Source organism: Camelus dromedarius, chromosome 14, assembly GCF_036321535.1.
Source record: "Camelus dromedarius isolate mCamDro1 chromosome 14, mCamDro1.pat, whole genome shotgun sequence".
Lineage (NCBI taxonomy): Eukaryota > Metazoa > Chordata > Mammalia > Artiodactyla > Camelidae > Camelus > Camelus dromedarius.
Genome location: NC_087449.1, coordinates 62033895 through 62060847, shown reverse-complemented (window position 1 = coordinate 62060847; position 26953 = coordinate 62033895). Strand labels below are relative to the sequence as shown.

The window sequence follows — 26953 nt, the reverse complement described above, 5'->3', positions numbered from 1 at the left end:
ATGGGGCAGCCTGTGCGGCTTCTGGGAGAACCAGTTCCACCCAACATACTTTGGGAAATGCTGGTAACACGGAAGGCGAAAGGAGGGGTTCCATCCCACTCCTGCCACAGCCTGGGCGTGAGTCCTGCGTGGGCTCCCCAGCGGTGTCTGGCTGGGCACTGTCTGCCCACTGCAGGCAGGCAAGGAGCCTGTTGGAGAGGCCTCAGCAAATGAGCGGTTCCCAAACCAAATGGAGTGTGGGACCCTGGTGAGGCCCGTGAAGCCCCCAGTGGAGTCACACGGCCTGGGTCCAAGTCATGTCACATTTGCAGGCCGCCTCTGCCTCCCATTCTGTAAAAAAGGTTGAACTGTCCCAGCCCCGACCACCTGACGACAGCCTGTCCGAGGTTTCAGGGTGAAGACCTTGGGGACAGCCGCGCAGGGGTCGGGGTCAGCTTCGGTATCCAACCCCTGCGCCCTCGAGGATGAGGCCTCCAGGCCGTCAGCCTTTGGTGCCCCTGCCCTTTGGGCTGCGTCATCACTCACTGACTCACACCAGTTCAAGTGTGTAGCAGACGTGTCTGCCCTGTGGCAGTGCCAGCCCCGCGTCTGGGACGCCCTGCCAGCCAGGCACGCCTCAGCCTCCTGAGACAGGCTGGTCGAGATGCCTTGGGTAGCACAGAGGCCCCTGAGCTCCCACGAGGCTTTCCATCAGGACAGCCACCCCTTCTCTTTGGCATCCTCGGAGGGGCACCAGGCATTGAGTTCTAAAAATCATGTGATCAGAACAGATGCCTCATACCGGCTTCTCAGTCCCAGCAACTCCAAATTATGCAACGGTTTGTCCCTGGAGTTGACTTAATCTTTTTAACTTCTTTAGCTTAAGTCGACTGTAAGAGGCGGGGTGGCCATCATCATTGTCTTAGTGTCCTTAGAGAATTTTACCATTGAAAGGAGCTTCCCCATATGGACCTCACGGGAGGCCCGTCAGCCCCTTTCCTCCCCAAGTTGGGGACCTGTTTTCTGTGCATCCGTCGGTCGGGTTACAGTTGCCTTTGTTCCTGTTTTCTTTTTGGTTTTCTCTCCTGTTCTTAGAGGTTTCCTTTGAAGAAAACAGACCGTTTGGGCTCAGCTAGAGGGGAAGAGAAGGGCCGGCATCTGGTCTAGAACACGGTGGCTCTGGGGGAGAAGTGCACTGACAGGCAGAGACGCAGCCGGGACAGAGCTGGGTGCTGAGGGGGCCACTGCTCCCTCCTGCCGGGGCTCCCCTTGCCCGGGCCGGCCCCACAAGGCTGCGACTTCTCCTTCAGGTGTGACGTCCTCTGGACTTGACCCCCTGCACCGGGTGGAGCGAGGAGAGTCTGTCAAGGAGGCCTGAGGCCTGCAGAGTTGGGTTCAAAGAATTGTCCCATAAGTGGGGACCCCGGTTTGGGTGGGGCCTCATTTTTATTAGGCATTCCTGAGTTTTTATTGATGCTACCTCACTTCCCTGGCCCCAGCGTCCCCCGCCCCCAGGAAGGCCCTGCAATGAGAGATCAAGTGTGGGCACTGCTCCCAGTGACGTCACCTTCTCCCCAGCAACCCCGTGAGGTCCAGCTCCAGGAAGACCGGTCAAGGTGCTGACCTTCCCCTGTGACTCCCTAGCTTGTGCTGATGCCCCAGGCAGACAGGCCAACCCTGTCAGATCCTCCTCGGGCCCTGCCGTCACTCTCTCTGCTCGGGACCTGCACTGGAACCTTCCCCATGCCACCCTTCTATGTCCCAGAAGCCTGTGTGGCGGGACCACCGTAAGTCTAGGGTTGCTCATGTCTACACTCATTACACTTGGAGGGTCTGCTGTCCACACAGCTCAGAATTAGGTGTTAAGGCTGTGGTGATGAGCAGACCCAGCCCAGTTCCGCAGTCCTAGACCCGCAGTCTCGGTGTTCACCAGGCAACCTCATAGATAATGTGGACCCGCACGTGGGGGGCGTGTGCGGAGAGGTCAGGACCCAGGCCGTTTAGCCTTGGAGGGCGGCCCCTGGAGCGTCTGCAGAGCACCAGTTCCCATCCCGGGCCCCATGCTGACATCACTGCGGAGCGTAAGGATGCTGATGCCGGACACCACCCGAGAGATTCTGACGTCATGGGTGCGGCGGCTGCATGGGCCGAGGGCCATGGGGAAGAGGACTCCCTGCGGATGTGCCAAAAGAAGCCCTGCGGTGGGGGCCGCCGGGGCGGGACAGGTCTGCAAGGCCGGCGGGGCCTGGCTGTATGTGTAAGAACTCAGCCCCGCCAGGAGCCCAGGGTTCAGGGACATCTCTGATGTATCTTTAGGGAAGGGGAACAGATGGGAGGGGAGCCAGCGTGGGAGCGAGGAGGGGGCCTTGATGGCAGAAGAGAGGGCAGAAGGCAGGCGGAGCCGGCAGGGCCCTGGCCAGCCTCCTGCTCCGATGCTCCCTGTGGTCACAGCTCCAGAAACACCCCACTTGTGCTGAATTCTTCTCAGAAGGCAAAGGGCCCTTGTATCCTGCTCCCCAGGACTTTTCCTAGCCCTGCCGTGCATCTGCGGGCTGCAGGGATTGTCCCATTTTACAGATAAGGAAGCTGAGGTTCAGAGGCGGGAGGCCAGAGGGTCGCACAACCAGCGAGTGCGAGGATGGGAACTCACCCTGAGGCCTCTGATGGCTGGGCTGCCGCCTCCAGGGTCAGACTCCCCCTCCTCACCACAGCCACAGTCAAACACCATGCTCACTGATACTGGACGTACTCGTCAAGATAACCCTGTGAGATAAAATCACTCTTCTCATTTTGTGGGTGGTCAAACTGGAGCTCAGAGAGGTCTATGACTGGCCAAGGTCACACAGTCGGTGACTGGGGAACCGAGAATCATGAGGTCCTCATAGGGTAAGCGTAGCTGTGCTGAGGCCTGGAGAATATCTGGGTGCTCTCACCTCCCTCCTCAGCTGCGTGCAGCCGCTGGGCTCTCAAGAGTTCTCTGACCAGAGAAAGGGTTTCGCGTTCAGGAAGGAGACTGTCCTGCTGGACACCACCGCCCCAGTCCCAAAAGGAAACACCCAGGAGGTGAATTGGTGCCACCCCCCCGAAATTGTGGCCCATGGAGCTGAAAGGCCTGGGCTCTTCTCCCCCAGGAAAGTCTCCATCTGTCTGAGCCTCAGTCTCCTCATCCATGAAATGGACATAAAAGCGCTTGTTCTTCCGACCTCTGCTGACAGATGCCAGAGGTAACAGCTGAGAAAGCACTCGGGAGTCACGGGCTATTGTGCACATCAGCCTGTGGGGGCCTCCACGGGGCCAGGCGGTGCCTTTGGGGGCCTTGCCCTTGATCACTAGCACTCTACAGGTGGACGCCTAGGGCTGGGAGAAAGCCTGCTCCCTGGTGGAGGTGGCCCCGTGGCCACAGGAGCCTGAGGGTGGAACGGAAGCAGGAGGGAGCAGAGAGACGCCTGACAGCTAGAGTGGACTAGGAGGTCCACGGTGTTAACTCCGTTCTCATGATTTGACTTTTGAATGTTTGATAGATGTGTAGTGTCGGTAACAGCGAGAGGAGGGAGCTAGAAATTGATGATGCCAGCCCGTTTGTCCCCAAAGCTGCTGCTCGTCCTGCTACATTCTGCTGGAGACATGGCCCGAAAGAGGGGACAGTGTAGGGGGGCCTGTGATGTGCCAGGACTGTCCCTTATTCCCTAACCGGACAAGGGCGGGCAGGTCATCTGAGTTTCCAGGCAGCCTTGCAGGTGACTGTCGTCTCCCAGCGTTGGGTCGGCTGGTCAAGGGGTCGTGCCCCCTGCAGGCCACCTCATGGGCCTTTTGGTCCCATGGGGGGCGCCGACTTGCCGCCAAGTGTTGGGTCTCAGTTTTCTGCCTTGAATCTTGCTCAGGCCTGATCGCACCGTGAGGGGGAGGAATTCAAGTAGGGGGCAACCCCGAGCCTTGACAGACAGCCAGGCCCTCAGACGGGATCTTCGTTTGTGGAGAGAGCAGAAGTCTTCCCTCTGGCATCCTCTGTCTGTGGATACGTTCATCTGTTCTAGCCGGGATGTGTGAGAGCCCCTTGGTCAGCTGCGGCTTGTTAGCACCTGGGGGTGGTCATTTGTCACAGGGGCCGTCCTGAGCCTTTAAGATGTTAAGCAGCATCCCTGGCCCCACCCACCAGAGGCCAGCGGCAGCGTCCCTCCCCGCAGATGTGACCGCCCCAAATGTCTCCAGGCATTCCAGGTGCTGCCAAGTGTGCGCCCTGGTTGAGAACCACGAGTCTAACCCCCGATGTTTCAGCTCTGAGGTGGACCCCACTCCCAGGACTTGCTCCCTCAGACAGAGCAGGTGCGGTGCCTGGAAGTGACGTCCTTCCTGCTTTCCCGCCCACCTCACTTCCATTCTTCTACCTGGAGACCCAGGCTTGGGACCCAGGACAAGTTACCTAACCTCTCTGTGCCTGCTTCCCCATGTGCAGTTAGGGCTAATGAGAGTCTCCACCCGGCTGGGCTGTAGGAAGAGTAAGACAGCTGATACGTGTAAAATACTCAGCACAGTTCTGGGCACCGTATATGTTGTTCTTATTCAACAGATACTTACTTTTGTGGTGCTAAGCTGGGGATGCAGCCGCGAACAAGACTGGGGTCCTGACCTTGAGATCTCATAGTTCCTCAGGAAGGCAGACACACGATTCTGTGATTGCGATTCAGCATAACAAGGGCTCTGATGGGGCAGTACGAGGGGCAGTGGGAGCCCACAGGACGGATGCCTCATCCAGGAGTTAGAGACGGAAGGCTTCCCAGAGGAGGTGGCATTCCAGCTGAGATCTGGAAGCTGAGTACGCGTCAGCTGGGTGAAGGAACGGGAGGAATAACTAACAGCCTGGGTTGCCTATCTTTGAAAAAAATTTTTTTAATGTTTTCCTGAAAAAGAAACCCAGTTTAATGGGCTGAAGTAGCAAATTGGACCAAACCGTATCACAGGATCCAGTTTTACACCCCCTCTGAGATCCCGGACACTAAAGTTCTTGGCACAGTGAGGCCGGGATAGGTGCCAAGTGCAGAGTTAATGGCTTGGAGGGGACCTGCCCCCATCCCCTGTCCCCCCTGTAGGCAATGGTTGTAACTTGGTACCAGAACCTCCCCACATGCTTTTGTGGGAGAACAGTGCCGGGGGAGCAGGTAGGGAAAGAGTGAAGCTGCCGTCTGTGCAGCGAGTGTCCTTTCCCAGCTTGCCTGCCCGTGCAGCGGGGTTCCTCCGGGTGGGCCTGCTGGGCGCAGGGTCTCAGAACCCAGCTGGTCGGTGCTTCTGCTGGCCCGTCGCCTCCGAGGGCAGAGAAGAGGGTGGACGGAGCTTGAGGGAGCTCACGCTGGCTGTTAAAGCTCGCGTCCCATCGGCTCGCAGAGAGGCAGTGCCAGCACCAGGGCTTCCCGGGTGCTGTCGGGGACCCCACCGGGCTGGGCTCCTGGTGATGGTGTGTGTTATTCCTCTCCCCCGCACAGCTACAGTCTCCGCCTGGCGTCCCGGTGTCCGCCGCCAGCCGCCCCCTACATCACCAGGCAGTGTAGGAATGTCAAGGCCACAGCTGCAGCCCCGCTCCAGGGATCCCTCTTCAAAGAGTAGACGCTTCGCCTGCTCCCCGACAGGTACGAGGAGGGTGGAGCGGCGCTGGGGGCCGAGGGGCTGGGCCTGGGCTTCGAGGTGGGCTGGGAAGGAGAGAAGGGGCTGGGTATGACGGCGTGTGGGGCACCCCCGTGTGTAGGGGGGCACGGGGCCTCCTTGCAGGGAGGGCACAGTGGGTGCGGACTCTGGACCACCTGGGCTCGAGTCCCAGCTCTGCCACTTACAGGCTGCAGGGCCTCAACAAGTTGTCCTTACCTCTCTGAGCCTCAGTTTCTACATCTGTAAAGTGGGGGTGACAGCAGTACCTACTGCATGGGACTGTGAGAATTACAAGGGTCAGATGTACGCGAGGCACTTGGCACAGCGCCTGGCACATAGTAAGCATCAGGTAAGAATTAGCAAACGTTACTGTGATGATAATGATAACAACACTCAGCACTTAATCGAAACCTTCAGAAGCTTTGACCCAGAAAGGGGTGCAGAGTCACTGTCCCCACAATATTACTTGAAAGGAGAAGTAATAGTAATCTGTAAAACGTTAAACTGACGTTTACGTTGAACCAGAAGTCTCTTTCTAGATTTCCTGATGGTAAAACCTGAATTCTTTCATAGGAGCTGGACTTTTCACCTCTAGGAGGCTGGGCTCGGCCAGTGACCTCGAGGCTTGGGTTTCCCTGTTGGTGACACCGTCTGTTTCTTTTCCTGTGTCCGTGTACCAGCCTCTCAAGCATGACTAGGGCACCGGTTAAAAATAGACCCCAGGGTCCCACTCCAGTTCACTGAACCAGCACGCTGGTGCACAGGGCCTGGGAATCTGCATTTGCAGGCGCCCCCGTGGCTCTGGGATGCCTGCTTAATGCGGCCAGGGGCATTTGGAATGAGAGTGCAGTTGTGAAGACATGATGGGCTGCAGGGGTCTTCTGTGCTGTGTGCGCCTGTCCCCTCACCGATAGCTTGCTCAAGCTCCCCTCGTCAGCAGTGGGAGTTTCTGCACGTGGCTTTATTTCCCTGGAGGTCTGGGAGGGGAGTGGACATAAAACGAACTTTCCCCAGAGAGTTTGTCCGGCGCAGCCGGAACTGAGCCCGCCTCTTGGGAACCAGCTCCCCAGAGGGGACGTGAGCCTGAGCTGTGCAGGAAGTGGTGCAGAGCAGAAATGGATGCCACCTGGGAGACCATGCCCTCCCCCTCCCATTTTGCAGGTGGCAGAATTGGGGTCTGGATCGGGGGGTGCTCAGCTAGGGTCTTCTGGAGAGTGGCGGGCAGTGCCAGGAGGAGCAGTTCCCAACTCTGGGTCCCGACCCGACCCGCGTCCTGGGATCCTCCCTCGGGCAGGGCTGCGTGGACTTCCGTGTTGATGGGTCCGCAGGGTGTGGCTTCCAGCTCCCAGCAGGTGTTTTTTGCAGCCTGAGGGAGAGCCAGGCGCAGCTGGCCAGCTTCCTGCACAGCCGGGCTGTTTCTGTTGGCCACTGAGGCGACCCTAGACAGATGCCTTCTCCCTTGGTTTCAAACCTGTGCATCTTCCCAAGCTGGGCGCTCAGATGAACGGAGGCCCAGTTTAATTTCCGTCTGCAACCAGCAGCTTCTATTCGCTCACCAGCAGTGAACGCTCAGAACGCAACGGTCTAATTTCAAAGTGACAAACTTGCTCCTTAAAATTGTATTTAACTTTTTTCTGATTTTCAAATTTTTATTTATAATAAGTATGTGATGCTTATGTTATTGTTTTAAAAAAGATGACCATTAAAAAAAAAATCTTATGGATACTATTTGTCTTAATCTGCTCTGGCTGCCATAATAAAATACCAGAGATGGGGGTCTTAAACAGCAGACTTTTACTCCTCAGCGATCTGGAGGCTGCAAGTCTGAGGTCAGGGTGCCGGCATCATCGGGTCCGGTGAGAACTCTTCCTGGCTTACAGACACTGCCTCCTCGCTGTGTCCTCACCTGGCAGAGAGAGGAAGCTATAGGTCTTTTCTTAGAAGGGCACTAATCCCATCATGAGGGCCCCAGCCTCATGACCTCTTCTAAACCTAATTACCTCCCAAAGGCCCCACGTCCGAGTACCATCACATTGGGGGTTAGAGTGCAGTGGTCGGGGGGCACACAGTTCAGTCCACAGCACTGTTTCACACAGTTCCAGAACCATGTTTTGAAATGGCATGGCAAAGGATTAAGTATGGGAAGGGACGTGTGGGCCAACACCCTCATTTTACAGGAAGGGAGCCTGAGACACAGAGGGGCAGGTGGCAGAGCTGGGGTCAGTCCTCTACCTCCCCAACGGATGACAGGCCTTATGTGGTCTGCCCACTGGACGTGTGCTGGGTGGGGTCTGCTCTGAGGAAGGGGTGACCTCCTCAAGGCGCCCAGGACTGCGGTTCATCCTGCTGCCCCTGCTCAGGTGGCAGCTTTGTCACCAGCTTCCAGGACAGTCTGCCCGAGTGAGGGACCATCCCGGGGGAGCCTGGCTTTCCTCCAGTGTCTGTTTCCACTGTCCTCTCCTGTGCCTCCCTTTTCTGTGCTCTCACAGTGTCTCAAGCAAAGCCCAGAGCCCTCTGCTTGCTTTTAGGCATAAAAAGGGCTGCACTGCCTGGTCCAGTATGCAACTCCACTGCACGTCCTGTTTTGTCTCTGTCACTTTCCAGTCCAGGGGGGCGAGGGTCTAGGAGGGGAGATCCAGGGAAGGGCGGGCACCTCTCACTTGTCTGGCTGCCGTCATGACCCTCCTCTTGGCTTCACTACTCCTTTGGCTGAGACTGGCCGACTTGGGGCAGGCGTCCTGATGCTGACCTCCCATGGGGTCCCACGAGCGTGATGGGTGGGGGGCCTCTGTGACAGAAGAGCTCCCCTCTGGCACAGCCTCTGCCAACCTCCCCTCAGCTCCAGTCCCAGGGGTCCAGCCACAGCCCTTGCTGCTGGGGTCCCCTCCCTGGAGGGGCTGCCTCTCAGGTGAGGGGCTGGCAAGGGGGCTTCTTTTGTGGATTCCATTCGACGACCTGCATGAGCCCCACCAGACGGGGGGAGTGCAGGCCCCTCCACATCTGGCCCAGTCTCTGCCTTCTCCTCCTGCTGCTCTGCCTAGGTGGACGGGGACACGTGCGGGCCGCGGGGAAGGGCGGCTCCCTCTCCGAAGGCACCCTGCTCCACAGTGACAGGCATCTCCCTTTCCAGCCCCATCAGGAGGTCTCGGGGGTTGGAACTGACATCATGTGGTGGTTGAGGGCACACTTTCTGGAGCTGAATTTCTGCTCCAGTAATCCTGGCATGTTCTTCGCTTTGCCCATCTGTAAAGTGGGTTAATAATACCATACTACACCATTTTACACAAGGGACTCAAACATCTACGGATTTTGTTATCCACGGGGGTCCTGGAGCCAATCCTCTGTGGATACCGAGGGACGGCGCTACCTCTCTCGTGGGCGTACTGTAAGGACTGCACAGCTTAGTATATGAAAAGCACTCAGGCAAGTGCCTGGTGTGTAGTATGTCTTCCATAAACCAGCGCTGCTATTATTACTCTCCTCATTGAATTATTATTAGTATCAGCAGTAATAATAATAGTGGTTACTAGTAGCAGTGATGATAGTAATGATGGTCAGGTCCACTGGGTGAGGGAGCTGAGCCCCTGAACTTGGCCCCCGCACAGTGCCGGGCTCATCTGCAACCCGGTGCAGCAGACATATATGAAGCACTCGCTCCCGTGCCTGGCTCCCTGGCTTTGTGCCGAGTACTGCCATCGGGGCGTCCCTCCGTGGCGGAGGAAGCCGGTGGGCTAAGCCACTCCCTCAGGACAGAAAGCACACGCAGGCTCTGGAGGGGGCTTGTCCCGGGTTCAAGTCCCACGTCTACCACTCGTCGTCAGCCTGACCTTGTCAAAGCGCCTTCTCTCTCAGCCTCTGTCTCTGTTGTTCGAAATGGGGATCCGTGTCACCGGCCGCCATGGTGGTCTCGAGTATTAGCATGAAGTTAAGGGGTAACAGTGTAAATAACACCTTTGGAAGGCTGTCAGCCAGTCTCGGCTGGAGCCGCACAGGTGCCTTCCCCAGGGCCCAGCAGCTACACTGCTAGGGATCCTCTCAGCAGAAATGTGTTCTCGTGTGCACCAGAGGACACATCTGGAATGTTCCTGTGTGATACACGCACACCCTACTGCCCAGCACCTCCACTTGGCATAAACATGTGCACGTGTGCACCGTAGTGTCATCTGGACATACATTAGAACGTCCTAGCAGTGTGACTCACGATGGCCCCAAGCTGGGAACCACCCAGTTGTGCACTGGCAGAGGACTAGGCCAACGGCAGTGGCCCGACCCTGCGCTGGAATCCGATAGCAGGGGGCCCGAAAGAACTACAGCCTCACACTCGGAAAAGGTGAATCTCACAAGCACGTTTTGCAGAGGAAGTCAGACACCAAAGGATGTGTACTGATTGGTTCCATTTATTTAAGTTAAGAAATGGGTGTAACCCATCTATGGTCAGGAGCGTGGTCACTCTGGGGGTGAGGAGGGTGGTTACCCTAGAAGGGGCCCGGCCGGGGCTAACGGGAGGCTGGTCTCACTGTTTCTCGAGTTGGGGGCCAGGCACGCAGGTGTGTTCACTAACAGTGCATCAGTCCGTACCTTTCCAGGTGGGTTGTATGCTTCCAAAATTAGTTTAATTAGAGAAATGAAGCCAGATCTTGCTTGAAGACCCTGAATATGCCACTGTCATTATTTTTCTGTTCTGTTTCTCCCCAGCACCTGAAGTGACCTGGAAGCAGTGAAGCCAAAGGGACTGGCCTTCTGCCCCGGAGGGAGCGCCGACCTATTCCAGATCCATGAGCCTGCAAGAGGGCAGGAGAGAGCGCGTGTGTGTGCGTGTGTGCGTGCGCGTGTGCGGTCTGCGGACGAGGGCCCTGGGCCCCGGGGAGGCAGGGAGGCAGCTGACTCCACCCTGTGGATGACACTTGGGTGCCGCCCCGGGACTGTGTTCTGCAGCTCAGCCTTCCTGCTGGGATGGGGCCCCTCCTACTATGCAATTTTTCAAGAGCTCCTTGATCCTGCTTTTTTTTTTTTTTTTTTTGCTTCTCCAGTTGTCTTCTGCCTCAGCGGGGACCTGGGCCTGGGCCTGGGCCTGGCCCCAGGGTCAGCTCCAGCCCTGCCGAGGAAGGCCTTTGGAGGAGGCCAAGTTCCCCTTCCAGCCAGCCCTGCCCCCGCCTTCCCTCTCCCCCAGCGTCTCTGGGAACCCTTAGCGTGTAGACACATTGGAGCCTTGCTGACCATCCCCCCTTGGCCCACGCACTTGGAAAACTGCCGTCTTTGCCTGAGCAATCTGAGCCACTGGCTCCTGAGTGTTCTCCAGATTTGCCATTCTCGGCAGTCCCCAGCCTCTGGGAGCAAGTCCTCAACTCCATTTATAGATCAGGCTCCTTCCTCCCGTGGGAGAGGCCGGGGCTGGGATGCTGTGGGGGCCAGGGGGAGAGCTCCCCATGTGCTTCTTGGCCTCGCTTGGAGGGACCATCAACACCTTTAGTATCGGAGCTTCTCAGATTGGCTGAAAAGGGAAACAAACTAACAAAACTTGGGAAATGAAAAATAAATGGGAGGATTCAAAAGCCTAGGCGGGGAGAGAAAGTGATTTCCAGAGGCTGTCCATCACCTGCCAGGGAGCGATGGAGTTGGCTCCATCTCTGGTGGAACAGTCCATGTCTCGGAGAAACGGGTGAGCTGAGCTAGGAGTTTGGACCCAGTTCAGTGAGGGTCTTGGGTTTTGTGCCTTTGGGGCAGACCCCAGACAAGGATGTCTGAGACCACTGTGGCGCGGTTTTCTCGGCCCCATTTTCAGTGGGGCTACATACATCAGACTGAAAGTGGAAGGAGGGGACTCTGAAGACTGCACACGAGTGGTCATGCAAAAAACAAACAAAAAAAGGGACTTTTTTTCAGGGCTACTATGGTTGATCTTGCAACTCTGTAAATATGTACGTAGACACTTTTAAAAGCACGTATTTATGTCCCTGACTGTAAATGCCCCCTTTTTAAAGTTTTATAACTTGTGTTATTTAATTAATCAGTCGATTGGCTGCAGTGTGGGGTCTGATAATGGTCCCGGACAGAGAAAGGTCTCATGAGATCCTCACATGGGCAGAAGAATGCTGACTGGTGGCCCGCGTTACAGGTTTCCTATTTCCCACCCAGCTAAAAACCGTGGTGTGTCTTAAAGTCTCGCAAACTGGACTCCTTCGGCCCGCTCCTCAAATGAACCCTCACAAGCATGAAACCCCGTGGCTGTTCATTGTCCCAACGATACGCTCTCGCCCCGTCAGCATCGACACTCGCGACCTGCACCCCAGCCTCTCAATTCATGAGGGCTTTCCTTTCAGCTGCGAGGAAGGCCCACGAACCCAAAGCCTGGAAAGTCACCGGATTCAGCCAGTGGCGAATTCTGGACAATGCGGCGGGGGGCCCGGGGGACACTCATTTTTTTTTGCATGTGTGAACATGCTGGTTGGCCTCCGACACTCTCAAGACTGTCAGGAACACTATCATGAATGTTCCCATCAGGAAAAGAGTTGGGGCGTGGGTTTTATTTTTAAAGAGCGGTGTCTCCCGGTCAGTGATGGTCTTGGAGCGTGGGTCTGGATTGAGGAAGAGGAAAGTTCTATGTCTGCCATGTGAAGAAGATGGACAATAAAAGTGTGGGGCGCGGTGGAGAGGAACATTTTGGTTTCTGGGTTTTGTGTCTTCTGTTTCAGTGTCTGTGGGGTGTGGGGGGAGGATTCCTGAAGGCTTCATTCCACAGGCTTCCGGGAAGCTCACTGTGGAAAGATCCTAGCTGCTGAGCAAGGTCACTCTGCCTCCAAGCCACTTTCCCACCTGTCAGCCAGTGAATTAAGCCACTTTGCTGAGGCCTGAAGGGCTTCCTGTGATTCCAGATAAATTCTTTCCTTTAAACAGCTTCACTGAGATCGAATTCAGATACTGTACAGTTTACCCACATAGGTGTACAAATCACTGGTTTTTAGTACATTCAGAGAGTTGTGCAGCCATCACTGTGGTCAATTTGAGAACATTTTCAGTCACCCCCAAAAGAAACCCAAACCCATTAGCAGTCACTTCTGATTTCTCCCTGGGCCCTTGGATCTCGGCAACCACAAATCTGCCTTCTCTCCTTGCAGATTTACCCATTCTGGACATTTCATATAAATAGGATCATACAAAATGTGGTCTTTTGTGACTGGCTTCTTACACTCTGCATAACATCTTCAGCCTCATCCAGGTGGTGGCGTGTATCGGCACTGCTTTCCTTTTTGCGGCCAAATCTCACATTGTATGGATAGACCACATTTTATTCATCCATTCTTCAGCGGATGGACTTTTGCGCTGTTTCCACTTTTTGGTTGTTAAGAAGAGTGCTGCTGTGAACATTCCTATAAATGGTTTTGTGTGGGTATAATTTTTTTTTTAAAGTATAGTGCCGGAAGGGAATTGGTGGGTCATATGGTAAATCTATTATTTAACATTTTGAGGAACTGCCAAACTGTTCTCCAAAGGGGCTACTTTACATGCCCACCAGCTGGATCTGGGGATTCCAGTTTCTCCACATTCTCACCAGCACTTGTCATTTGTCTTTTTAATTTTCACCATCCTTGTGGGTGTGAGTACAAATAAATTCTTTTGAAGGGCTAACCATCTGTGGGATCACACGTCCTAGCAGAGTTAGATACCAGGGACTTGAGAAGATGAGGAGGAGAACAGGTGAATTTTGATGGGAGGTGAGAGAGAAGCGTCTTCTTGGGCTTGGGGGTGGGTAGATGGGAGCAGGTCCACAAATGGTCTTTGCCCACATCCAAATATTGCGGAGGGGTAGGGGGAGGAGCCCAAAGTTCTGCCTTTTCACTGAAACACTTTATCTAAAAAGCTGTGATGTTACCAAGTCCAAACTCGTTCTGCTCGCCACATGACAGGCCAATAAATCGGGAGATGAGGTGTTGGGGCAAGGAATAGTGACTTTATTTGGAAAGCTGGCAGACCGAGAAGATGGCAGATTAATGTCTTGGAGAACCATATTCCTCAAGTCAGAATTCAGGCTCCTTTAATACTAAAAAGGGGAGGGGTGGGGTTGCTTGTTTCCAACTTCTTGGTATAGGAATTTGTTCTTGTCGCTGTCCATGTGAGTCAGGTCATGGTGCCCCTGTAAAACCTCTAACAAAACAAATGTTACTTTCTATTCTGCAACTTGTTGTCCTTATGTAAGTACAAAAGTGTTAATATCCTTAAAGGTCAGAGCCTTGAGAATAGGCTGTCCTGTATATTTCAGGCTAACAGCAACATTCCTTTACACAAGGCACAGAGCTAGCAAGACCAAGCCTAGAAAACAGGGCACAGGGTTAAAGCCAAAGAGACAGATCTAATATGGAGTCAGATTTGTTCTTTTCTGCTATAATATTAAGAGTTCTGCAGAGACACAGAACCAAAAGGAGATAATTAATTATGGGAATTGACTCATGGGATTCTAGAGCTTAGGAAGTCCCATGAACTGCCATCTGTAAGCTGGAGACCCAGGAAAGCTGGTGTTGTAATTTATTCTGAGTCTAAAACCTGAGGACCAGGGGAGCAGATAGTGTGAATCCCAGTCCAAGGGCAAGGTGAGATGTCCCAGTGAGTCAGGACCAAAGGGTGACTTCTAACTTCCTCCGCTTTTGATTCTATTCAGACCCTCAATGGACCGCGTGAGCCCACTTACACTGGGGAGCGTGACCTACAATACCGAGTTCAAGGATTCAAATGCTTATCTCAACTGGAAACACCCTCACAGACACACCCAGGAACAATGTCGAATCCCGGCACCTCACGGCTCACTCAAACTGACACAAAGTAACCCTCACATGATTTTCCACTCTCTGGAGGAAACTTATCTAGAAAGCAAACAGCAGAACCTCCTGGTGAGGGAAGTCCGTGCATCAGCCTCATCAACCCTGGCTGACCCCGGTCTAGTTCTGCAGAGATGAATCTCCCATGGGCCAGGCTACAGATGGACTCACAGTGGTGGTGGTGTGGGGGTGAGGTGTCATTTTGGGAAATGAGAGGCGCTGGTGCAGAGCCCAGCCTTGAGTGCTTTGAGAGCGTGGAGGTGGGAGCCCTCATCCAACCTGGGGCATTAGGGAGAGCTTCCTGGAGGAGGAGGATTCTTATAGATCCTGACAGTTCTCCTCACCTGAGCTCCATAACAGCGTCCATGAATGGACTATTTTTCAGCTCCATCACATTCCCTCACATGCATAATTCTGTCTTTTAAAAAAACTTTTTTTGGGGTAGAGGTAATTAGGTATTTATTTACTTATTTGGAGGTACTGGGAATTGAACCCAGGACCTTGTGCATGGTGAGCACGTGCTCTACCACTGAGCTCTACCCTCCCCAACCCCACTTCATTCTTTTAAAAAGCCTTGAGGTGGACGGGGCAGGTCTCATGTCTCATCCTACCGGATGGAGCTCTGAGAGCAGGCGACTCACCTAGGTCATGCTGGTTCAATGTCAGCCAGGACCTGAGCCAGCCCCTTGACTCCAAGGCCAGGGCTGTCACTCGCAGGCACCATTTACTGAGCACTGTGACATGCCAGACGTGCCCTGCGTGTTCCCTCTCCTGTTACAGAAGCCCAACTGCATGGTGCCTCCACAGCTGGTTCACAGATAAAGAAACCACCTCAGACACGTTAAGCAATTTGTCCAGGGTCACACAGCTGGCAGGAATTAGACGCAGGCCTTTCAGGCCAGTGTTCACTGTTCCCCGGTCTCCCACCCTGGCCCCTCACTGCTCCTTCTGCCACCAGATTGGTTCCTCCTGCTCTCAAGACACCTGCAGATGGAAACGTCACTACTGAGGTCAGTCCCCACCCACAGGACACAGCAATCAGCTGCCAGGCTTTTGTCCCCTCTCAGACACGTGGTCGCAGGTATATGGGTTTAGAAGCACAGGCTCAGAGGTCACCAGGCCTGGGTTAAACCCAGCCCTGCTCCTTACTGGCCGTGTGGCCCCGGGCTGGTCACTGACCTCAGTTTGTGTCAGCGATGACCACAGTACCCACCTTCTATGTTCTTTTTCTGTTCTTTTCCATTATGGTTTATTACAGGATATTGAGTATTCCCTGCACTCTCCTATGTTCTGAGTATAAATCTGCTACCACTGTGTCTCCTTAAGATAAGTTAACTAACTCGCCTCTGGGATCACTGAGCTGACTGTTAAATGAGATTCTCAGTGTCCACCTCCACATCTGCTGAATTAGAATCCCCCCGGGGGGTGGGGATGGGCCTCCTGTCTTGGCAACGAATTCAAGTTCAATGCCCCCGAGACTGAAGACTAAGGTCATAGCTGGGACTGAAAATAAGCACCCCCAGCCTCAGCCGGACCGCGAGTCAGGCGCCACAGGGGGTCTCGAGTTGCATTAACCAGCGTCTCTGGTGAAGTCCTCGAGCATCAAGTTGTGCCTGGCGCTTGGTCACTGCTGGGAGAGGGGAGACCCGCCCCAGAAAGGAACTCCTTCCAGGAGCTTCGCAGATCCTGTTGAAACTGCCTGACCGCCTGTGGCCTGTGTCGGGGGAGAGAAACAGGAGGAGAGCGGTGCAGGGAACAGGCAGCGGGAAACAGGGAGTCCCACAGCCGCACAAGTGAATGAGAACCATTTGAATTCCAGGACAGGTGAGACTGAGCCCGGCGGGGATTGCGGTGAAGGCTCTGGCGAGGGCTGGAGTTAAGCACGCCGCCGAGGGACCAGGCCTGGAAGTGGATCCACCCAGGAACCAGGCTGCGGGGCTCCCTGCTGACCAAACACAGGATGCGCTCCCAGGAGGTGGGAGCCGCCTAGGAGGACCCCAGCTCCCCTGAGGCTGCGATACTGACATTCGCCAGCAGAGGGGGCCCTCCTCGCGCGGCGGCTCCAGGCGGGGGCGGCGGGGCGCCAGGTGCGGCCGCTCAAAGCTGATTCAGGTCTTCAGGAGCCGCGAGGCCGCAGAGCCGCCGGGCCGGCCAGGGGGTGGGAAGCAGATTCCTCAGCTCCCTGCCCCGGAAAGGGAGGCTTGGCATCCCCCTCGGGGCGGGGGGAAGGCAGAGGGGCAGCGGTCTGGGTGGGGCGTCCAGCTCCCTCGAGCCCGCCGGGTGCTGCGGGCGGAAGTCCACCAGGCCAGGGGTCTAGAAGCTTCAGAATGTTCCAGCAGCTCTGCCTTCCCGCCGCTCGGCCGAGAAGCTGACCCGCAGCGGCCGGACCTGTGCTCCGAGAGGACGCGCCCAGCCCGGTGCGAAACGGACCCTGCAGCCTGTCCCCGGCGGCTGGAGCACAGAGTAAGTGCGTCTCTTCTCCTGAACTGCCCTCCTCCTGCAGCTGCCGGGCAGGTAGCCGGCAGGTTTGCTGCGAGGCGAGGCGGGAGGAGGTTACTTCCCGTCACTGCCTTCCACGCGGGGCCTGGGGGAAGGGGGCACTTGCACAAATCTAAGAATGAGGGTCTCCAGCCTAAACGCATGCTTGCCTCCCCCTAGCCCTGCCCTGGTGGCCTATGATGCTGTGTGTTTCCTGGGCTGTGTGCACATCCCTGAATCTGGTTCTGTCCCTCTAAAAACCCTCCAAGGATTTCTCGTGCACCTGGAATAAAACCCAACTCCCTTTTCTGGTTTCCCACCCTGCACACCACCCTCCTCCTCCCTGCCCTCTGTGTTCCAGCCATAGCAATTGTCTTTCTGCTCCTGGACTCTGCCAGCTCTCTCCTGCAACAGGGCCTTTGCATGAACAAATCTTTTTGCCTGCAATGGTTTTCTCTCCAGTAGCCACATGGTTCTCAGCCTGTCTCCTCAGCTTCCTTTCCTGACAACTCAGTTGCTTGGCCTTGTTGACTTTTCCCCCTGTCTCTCCAATATCAGCCCCGTGGGAGCAGAGGGACCTTACCTGCCCACCTCCTTGTTGGTTACACCGTCCAGCACCCAGGAGGCCCTCAGGATTCCCTGTGGGCTGCGTTGAGAGGCATGCCTGGGGTGACGTCCTCAGAGGAGCCCTTGCCACTGTGTGAAAACGGCAGGTTTGCAGCCTCCAAGCTGGATGGAAGCAACATGCTGCCTAGTTCTGCTCCTGCGCAGGGGTCTCCCTCTGGCCGGGGAAGGTGGGGGGAGTAAGGGGGGGGTTCTTTTAAATGAAACTGCTTCAGAGGTAGGGTTTCCAGGTAAGACCCAGCATGTCCAGTTACATTTTTTTTTGGAAGGGGAGGTTGTTAGGTTTATTTTTTTAAATAACATTTTTTATTGATTTATAATCATTTTACAATGTTGTGTCAAATTCCAGTGTTCAGCACAATTTTTCAGTCATACATGGACATATACACACTCATTGTCACATTTTTTTCTCTGTGAGCTACCACAAGATCTTGTATATATTTCCCTGTGCTATACAGTATAATCTTGTCTACCTATTCTACAATTTTGAAATCCCAGTCTATCCCTTCCCACCCTCCGCCCCCCTGGCGACCACAAGTCTGTATTCTATGTCTGTGAGTCTATTTCTGTCCTGTATTTACACTTTGTTTTTTGTTTGTTTGTTTGTTTTGTTTTTTAGATTCCACATATGAGCGATCTCATATGGTATTTTTCTTTCTCCTTCTGGCTTACTTCACTTAGAATGGCATTCTCCAGGAGCATCCATGTTGCTGCAAATGGCATTATGTTGTCAGTTTTTATGGCTGAATAGTATTCCATTGTATAAATATACCACAGCTTCTTTATCCAGTCATCTGCTGATGGACATTTAGGCTGTTTCCATGTCTTGGCTATTGTAAATAGTGCTGCTATGAACATTGGGGTGCAGGTATCATCCTGAAGTAGGGTTCCTTCCGGATATATGCCCAGGAGTGGGATTCCTGGGTCATATGGTAAGTCTATTCCTAGTCTTTTGAGGAATCTCCACACTGTTTTCCACACTGGCTGCACCAAACTTCATTCCCACCAGCAGTGTAGGAGGGTTCCCCTTTCTTCACAGCCTCTCCAGCATTTGTCATTTGTGGATTTTTGAAATATTTTTTTAATGGAGGTACTAGGGGTTGAACCCAGGACCTTTTGAATGCTAAGAGATGCACTCTACTTCTGAGCGATACCCCCCTCCCTGCCCAGTAACATTTGAACTTCACATAAACAAGGGGTGATTTTTAAAGTCTAACCATGTCCCAAATATTACACAGGACAAACTTGTACTAGAAAAAAAAATTGGTTTTTAAAATTGTTTGTTGTTGATCTGAAATGAAAATGTAGCTCTATTTTCTTTTGTTAAACCTGGCTAAGCCCCTCCGGGATGCCCTTCTCTTCCGGGACATCTTGCCGGGGTTCCTGCTGGTCACTCGGCGGGCCCGTCAGCCAGCCCTGGCCCTCAGCCCAGCCACTGGAGCTGCGGCTCCCGCCGCTCTCAGTGACAGCTCAAGCCTCGCATGCGAAGGTCACCAAATGTCAAGTGGGGCCCTGAGGACTCTGAAGAGTGCGTAAGTGGCTCTCGACGCCTGCCTACAGCTTTGGGGTTGTGGCTCTGACCTTGGCTTGATGCATAAGATTGAACAATTTAAAAAGCCACCTTGCCTTTCTTGCCGTCTGATGTGTAAGATTCCTTGACAGACGAGTGAGCAAGCGGACAAGTCTGGGCATCGGCTGGCAGGATGTTGCCCAATGCCATCATTCCTGGGCAAGAAGGGGCTCCTTCAGCTGTGGGCCCCCTGCCCCTTCCCTGGGCAAGGCGGGGTGGGCCCTTCCAAACCAGCTGTTGCGTGGTCCACATCTGCTCCATCTTGCCTAAGTGCGGTTAGGTGCTGCTGGCAGGGGGCAAGGTGCAGAGAGAGGGATGGCAGGGAGGGGAGTAGCTCTCCCAGATGCTCACCATGGGGCCCAGGAAAGGGCAGCCTGCACTGGGCACCAGCCGTCCCTCCTGGGACTTCTTAGGCCTGTCTACCTCAGCCCTGAGGTGCGGGGCTGATGCCTGGGTGATTCCTTAAACACCAAATTTTGAATTATTTGATTAGAAAATGTACAGGATAGTAATTTGAGAAAAGCAGAGAAAATCCCAAGAAATCCCCAGTCACTGATGGACTCTTTAGTGCATAATCTTTCAGGTTTTTATATAAACAAATATTAGCTCACTGATCGGGCCGCCAACCTGCTGTGTGACCTTGAGAAGTTATTGAATCTCTCTGTGCCTCAGTTTCCTCATCTGTAAATAGAAATGACCATAGTCCAAGGAGGAGAGAGCTGATAGGTGTGGGCATATGCAGGAAATTGGCCTGAGGCTTAGCTTTATTAACCTCATTAAACAGCCCCTCCCCTGTGCTGTCCCCTACTATGTACGCATCAGTCAGGATGGGCTATTTGTGGTTCGGTAACAAATAAACCCTTTGTGGCTGATGACAAGGGCTTATTTCTTGTCTCCACTGCGTGTTGATCATGGATTGGCTTTTCCTGTGTTCGCTGACTCCTGGGTCAGCACGGAGACAGAACAGCTGTTATTTTTTTTATTAATTATTTTAACTTACTGTGGCACAAAACACAGATGCAAAGGAAGAAATCATACAAAACAAATGTCTAGCTTGGTGAGTTATATAAAGTAAATCCCCTCCTAACTAGCACCCAGGACAGGAACGGAGCTTTGCCAGTCACCCAGTCCCAGCCCCAGCTGCCTTCTTTCCCTCCAGAAGTAACCACCGTCCTGCCTTTCGTGGGGATCGCTTCCTTGTGGTTTTTTTTTTTTTTTTTTGGTTTGGTTTTAGTTCAACTTTTTATATGAGGATTAACTGTAGATTCATGTGGAGTTGTAAGACGGTAATGCAGAGATCCCGGGTACCCTTTGCCCAGTTGCCCCAGTGGTAACTGTGGTGCAGGAGTTACATAGCCTGGGGGCTGATGCTGACGCGGTCAGGATACAGAGCGTTTCCATCACGGCAGAGAGGCCCTCAGGTCGCCCTGGTGTAGCCACTCCAGCCTCCTCCCTCCCCGTGCCTCCTTGGACTCCTGACTGCCACTCATCTGCTCTCCGTCTCTGTCTTTGTCATTTCAAGAATGTTCTATCCATGGAGTCGCACAGTGGGTAGCCTTCTGGGACTGGCTTTCTTCACTCAGCTTAGTTCTCTGGAGAGTCACCCAGGGTGTTGGGTGTATCAATCGTTTGCTGCCTCTTAGTGCCAAGCAGGGCCCCCTGGGGTGCCCGTGTCACTGTTTGCTGAACCGTCCGCTCACAGGGACGGGCATCTGGATTCTCCCTAGCCTTGGACCATGGTGAGTAACGCCGGACACCCTTGTATCCGGGATGAGCTCTTGGGAGAGCGGTTGCTGAGTTTGTACGCCTCCTTTTGTTTTCTTTTTAAGAAACTGCCAAACTGTTTTCCAAAGTGGTTGGACTACTTTATGCTCCCCAGTGTATGAGTGATCCACTAGCCCTCGGCTGTATGTGCTGTTGTCACGGTTTATTTTGGCCGTGGTGGTTTTTTCAGTTTGTTCCCCCGTGGTTCTTGATGCAGACCTTTCCGCGTGCTTATCTGCCGCCTGCGCGCCCCGTCTGCTGCCTGCGTGTCCGTCTGCCACCTGCGTGTCTGTCTGCCGCCTGTGTGTCCTGTCTGGTGAAATGTCTGCTCTTGCCTTTTGCCCGCGTTCTAACTGGATTGTTTGCTTTTTGCTGTTGAGTTTCTAGAGTTCTTTATATCCTCTAGACTGTAGGCCTTTGTTAAATTTGTATTTGCAAATATTGCCTTCTAGCCCACAGCTTGTCTTTTTGTCCTTTTAACAGGGGTTTTCACAAAGCAAAAGTTTTAAATTTTAATGAAGTCCAGTTTACCAATTCATCCTTGTATGGATCATGCTTTTGGTGTCAAATCTAATGACTCTTTGCCCTGCATCCCCCAGAATTTCTCCTATGTTTTCCTTTTTTCAATTTTAATTTTTTTCCTTCCAGTTTTATTGTGGTAAATTGACACACAGCACTGTGTACTTTCAAGGCGTAGGGCATGATGGTTTGACTTACATACACCGTGAAATGAGGACCACAGTAAGTTCGGTGAACATCCATTATCTCAGAGAGATACAAAGTAAAAACTTCCTGTGTGTGTGGTGGGGACTCCTCGGGTTCACTCTCTTCACGCTTTCATATGTAGCACGTGGCAGTGTTGTACACGAGGTCCCTGGTACTTCTTTATCTTAGAACTGGGAGCCTGGACATTTCGATCCCTTTCACCCAGTTCCTTCTCTCCCCGCCTCCTGCCTCTGGTAACCACGAATCCAGTCTCTTTTTCTGTGAGTCTGTTTTTGAAGTATAACTGACCTACAGCTCTGTTAGTTTCTGGTGCGCAACGTAGAGATTCAGTTTTTCTATGTGTTATAAAACGGTCACCACAATGAGTTTCATTCACATCTGTCACCATACAAAGATATTACATTATTATTGACTATTAAAACATTTTTATTTTTTTCTTTACTCAGAGTTTCATAGTTTTGTGTTTTACTTTTAAGCCGGTCGTCCATTTTGAATTAATTTTTGTATAATGTGTGAGACTTGGGTTCAAGGTTCTTTCCCCTCCTTTCGCTACCCACTTACCGCAGCATCCTTGTTAAAAAGGCTGTGATTTCCGCCATTGAATGACTTCTGTATCTTATCAGAAGTCAGTGGGGCGTACGGGAGAGTGAGCCTATGCCTGGATTCTCTGTTCTGTTCCACTGACCTGTGTGTTGTCTTCTTCCTGCCCTCCAGGGGCGATGCAGCATCGCTCAGTCTTGATTCACGGTAACTGTCCTACACGTTTTGAAATCAGGTGGATGAATTCCTCCAGCTTTACTCTTTTTTTTTCCCCTGAAATTGTTTAGCTATTGTAGTAGCTTTGCCTATACATATAATGTTAGAATTTGAGAATACTCTTGTCTAGAGCTACAAAAAACCTTGCTGGGACTTTAATCGGAGTTGTGTTAGACCTATATATCAATCTGGGAGAACTGACATTTTTGCTGTGTTGGATCTTCCCATCATGACCATACTTCTCTCCATTTATTTAGATGTTCTTTGATTTCTCTTGTCTGTGCTGTGAAGTTTCCAGCCTACAAGCCCTGAACATGCATTGTTAGATTCTACCTAAACACGTTATGCTTTGAATGACTGTAAATAGCATGGTATATTTAGCTTTGATGTTCCTGTGTTCCTTGCAAGTACAAGAAATACAACATCTACACACAAGTCCGTTGTATCTTGTGATTGGCGAGCTTACTGTTTGCTCTAAGAGTTTTTGGTAGTTTCCTTGGGATTTCCTATGTAGGCAATCATGCCATCTGCAGGCAGAGACCATTTTATTTCTTCTTTTCTTATGTGTAAGCTTCTAACTCATTTTCTTGTGTAAAATTGGTGTTCATTCTTCTTTAAATACTTGGTATCATTCTCATGTGAAACCACCTGGGCCTAGAGATTTCTTTTTTCTGGGAGTTTTTGGGTGACGAATTCTATTTCCTCAGTAGTCACAGGGTTAGTCATGTGATCTATTGCATAGTGGGTGAGTTGCGGTAATTTGTGTTTTTAGATGAAAGGAAACAATTTCTTAAAGTTGTCTAGTGTCTGTGTGTACAGTTGTCCCTCATAGCCCTGTATTAATCCTTTTCACCTCCCATTTCATTCCTGACACTGTCTCTGTTTTTTCCCTTGCCCGTCTTGCTGGAAGTTTGTCAATTTTCTCGGTCTTTTTGAAGAACCAGCCCTTTCTTCTGTTGGCTTTCCATGTTGGTTTTCTTTTTCTCTTTCATTGATTTCTGGTCTGTGGCATCTCCTTCCTCTGCTTTTGCTCCGGGTTTATTTTGCTCTTCTTTTTCTAGGTTCTTGAGCTGGAAACTTAGATTATTGACTGGAGACTTTTGCATTTGGCGCTGTAAGTTTCCCTCTCAGTGATGGCTGTGCCCCGAAGTTTCGACACATTTTATTTTCGTTTTCTTTCAGTTCAGTGTGTTTTTGATTTCTCTTGAGGCTTCCTCCTTGACCCACGAGTTGTTCAGAAACGTGTTGCTTAGTTTCCAAGTCCTTGGAATTCTCGTGTTATCTCCTGTGAGCAATTTCTAGTTTGAATCCATTTGGTGAGAGAACACACTCCGTGTGATTTAAATTCTTTTACAAGTGTTGAGGTTTATTTTTTCCCAGTTTGACTGATGTATAACATCGTGTTAGTTTTAGGTGTACAACATGGTGATTTTACATATGTATGATTTTTAATACACACGTGTGTGGATATGTGGGTGTATCTACATGTGGCAAATCATATATTGCAGAATGATGACCACAGTGTAGTTAACAGTCATCACCTCACATAATGATACACTTTTGTCTTGGGATGAGAACTTTTAAGATTTATTCTCTCCTTAACTTTCAAATATATGATACAATATTATTAACTATAGTCCCCACACTGTACATCCTCAAAACTTACTTATCTTATAAGTGGAAGTTTGTACCTTTTGACCACCTTCACCCATTTTGCCCACCCCCCACCCCCACCTCTGGCAACAACCAGTCTGTTCTCTGTGTCTGTGAGTCTGGCTTTTTACAGATTCCACATGTGAGATCATAAAGTATTTGTCTCTCTGTCTGACTTGCTTCACTTAGGACAGTGCCCTCGAGGTCCATCCATGTTGCCACAAGTAGCAATTTCCTTTTTTTAAACTGCTAAATACATTGCGTTCTATGTCTGATATATTCCATTGTGTATTTACCACATTTTCATTCACCAGGAGACACCTAGGTTGTTTCCACCTCTTGGCTGTTGGGAATAAGGCTGCTGTGAACGTGGGGGTGCTGATAGCTTTTCAAGATAGTAATTTTGTTTCCTTTTGATGAACACTCAGAGCTGGAGTTGCTGGATCACATAGTAGTGCGAGTTTTTTTTTTTTTTAACATTTTTTATTGATTTATAATCATTTTACAATGTTGTGTCAAATTCCAGTGTTCAGCACAATTTTTCAGTTATTCATGGACATATACACACTCATTGGCACATTTTTTTCTCTGTGAGTTATCATAACATTTTGTGTATATTTCCCTGTGCTTAGTTCTAGTTTTAATTTATTGAGGAACCTCCGTACTGTTTTCATAGCATCTACACCCATTTCTATCCCAACAACAGTGCACAAGGGTTTCCTTTGCTCCACATCTTTGCCAGCACTTGGTATCTCTTGTCTTTTCGGTAACAGCCATGCTGACAGGTGTGGGGTGATACCTCTTTGTGGGTTTTGGTTGCATTTTCCTGGTGATTAGTGATGGGAGCGCCCTGTTGCTTGATGCTATCCTGACTTTTATGTTTTTTTTTTTTTTCTCAGAGGTTTGTAGGCTCCTCTCTCCATCCCTGATGTCCAGAAAGCTCCCGCTGTGACTAGGCGTTCCTCACTTGCTATATGTGGTGGGTACTCTGTTGGGAGTTGAAACTTTCCTATTTTAAAAAACATATTACAAAAAATAAATATTTGTTTTCTCTTTCCAGAACTTCTTTTGTTTTGATGTTTAGCTTCTGGATTGAGCGCCTAGTTTTCTTTTTATAAAAGAGTTTTGATCTTCATTCTTTGGGGCTACATTTTGGTGAGACTTTATTAGTACTGCTGCTCTTCTGTTTGTTTTAACTTTAGACATTTAAAATTCTTACGCGCTATCAACTTTTTCTGTTCCTTTGTATAAGTATCCCATAATTTCGTAGGCACAAAATTCTCTCTCATTCGCATGTTTTGCAGGTGTCCATAATGCACTGACTGTCTGACTGTTTCTACAGAACTTCTGTCTCGAGCCTTTATTTAGACACGATGTCGTTCTTGTCTGTTCCAGGCACTGTTCTGAAGAGCTCTACCACGTGCTCACTGACTCAGTCCCTCACCCAGGAGGTGGGTGTTGTGAGCGGCCTGACGTTGCTGGTCCAGGTCCCACTGCTGGGATTTGAACCCAGGCCTTTGGCTGCAGAGCCCAGGATGTCTAGGGAGTGGCTGCTTCCGTCCAGGACCGGCTGGTCCTGAACGGCCCTGTCACACTCGGGTGAGGCCCGGCTCCTGGCCAGAAGCTCTGTGTGTGGGGAGGTGGGGGTCTGCTCGTCGACTTGCTGGCCTCCACGTGGCGTTGCGAAGGGGTCCTGCAGGGGCTCTTCAGCGTTGCTGTCTGTAGGTTTCTCCTTTGCGATGGCGAGGTTCCTAAGGAGAAACCCTGGAAGAGGACGGGTCAGCCTGGTGAAGACTGGCTCCGGCGTGGAGAGCTGAGTGGAGAGATGCAATACATAGACTTTCTCTTAATCTCCTTGTTTCCACTATGGCCCCTGTTCTCGCCTTGAGCTGTGGTTGGCATTCATGAGTCCAGGGACTTTCTGGTTCAGCTGCTCCCTGGAAGGTACTTGCCATTTTCTGCCACATGACAGGGAGGAATGTGGGCAATCTAAGTGTTTCTTACAGACTTTCAACCCACCGTCCTGTTTTCTAGCCCTCCTCCACAGCCCGCCCTTCAGAGAGGCCTGGAACCCTGCACAGAGGCTTCCGGGTTTACGAGGCATGGGGTGCACCCTCTCCCTCCCGCCGGTGCCCTCCCTGCGGGCAGCCTGCTTTTCGCTTTCTCTGCCCTCCGACGGTTAGTTATCCTTGGACGTCACTCTTCCTGCTTCCACCATGTGTTGACATTTTCGTCTTCTGTGATGTTTCTTCTCTGCCCCTGTGGGTTTCTACATTAAAAAAATTACTTTATAATTTGATTGGAGTTTTGGGGAGGAACTGATATAAATGCATGTTTATCTGCCATGTTTACTACTTTTAAAAGAAGGAAACACTTCATCCTTAACAACAGCTCCAACCTAAGCATGGAAGCGAAGATGTCTTGAAAAATAAGGTACAGAAATGACAGGTTTTCAGGAACAACACAGTGCCTGGCGTGTGGTAGCAAGTCATGTGTCATCTTTACAAGGAAGGCATCACCCCACGTGAGAGAAGAGTGAAAGGAGGCTGAGGACTGATTCTGATCTGGGAGAAATAAAAGATGAGGCAGGTGTGGATTAGGGAATTTGGCTTCTTCAAGGTTTTGCATTTTCCAGCCAGGACCCCTGGGAACCTGTTTCTAGTAGGGGATATAATTGACGTCTGGAGTCCTATTTGCATGTGAGGTCAGTTTTTAGATGCTGGAGATATTTAAACATATGTTCAGTCCAGAGGCACCTGGAGGGAACAGCAGCCTTCTGTGTTTGGAAAGGATGTGGAGAAAGACAGCTTCATGATGTGGGGTGCACCCTGGCACTTTTCGCCAGTTCAGCCTCCATTTCTCCTCCTTTGCCCTCTGACAATGTCTGGATGCTCACGTGGGTGGTTTCATTAGGGCAAGTTGAATCTGTCGTTTGCATTCTGGTTAGTCGCTGACG

At 51.8% G+C, this 26953-nt stretch overlaps 1 protein-coding gene, 1 long non-coding RNA gene and 1 other non-coding gene across 7 annotated transcripts in view; 2 read left to right on the top strand and 1 right to left on the bottom strand.

The window, feature by feature from the left end:
* Positions 1 to 12280, top strand: part of PRDM2 (PR/SET domain 2) — a 109228-nt gene extending 96948 nt beyond the window's left edge. For 4 of the 5 annotated variants that reach the window (XM_031464107.2, XM_031464104.2, XM_031464101.2 and 1 more), the window contains 2 exons: positions 5457 to 5600; positions 10312 to 12280. In XM_031464107.2, coding sequence (XP_031319967.1) covers positions 5457 to 5600; positions 10312 to 10337 — 170 coding nt within the window. In that variant the 3' untranslated portion in view covers positions 10338 to 12280. The remainder of the gene's footprint in view (positions 1 to 5456; positions 5601 to 10311) is intronic. The other variant, XM_031464103.2, reaches the window with a different exon arrangement.
* A 2618-nt stretch (positions 12281 to 14898) lies between these two features.
* Positions 14899 to 14971, bottom strand: TRNAG-ACC (transfer RNA glycine (anticodon ACC)). The gene has a single exon. It is a non-coding gene; the product is annotated as a tRNA-Gly (tRNA).
* Positions 14972 to 16525: 1554 nt separating this feature from the next.
* LOC116156765 (uncharacterized) lies at positions 16526 to 26248 on the top strand. The gene is made up of 3 exons (XR_004140589.2): positions 16526 to 16889; positions 24897 to 24976; positions 25393 to 26248. It is a non-coding gene; the product is annotated as an uncharacterized LOC116156765 (long non-coding RNA).
* The last annotated feature ends 705 nt before the right edge of the window (positions 26249 to 26953 follow it).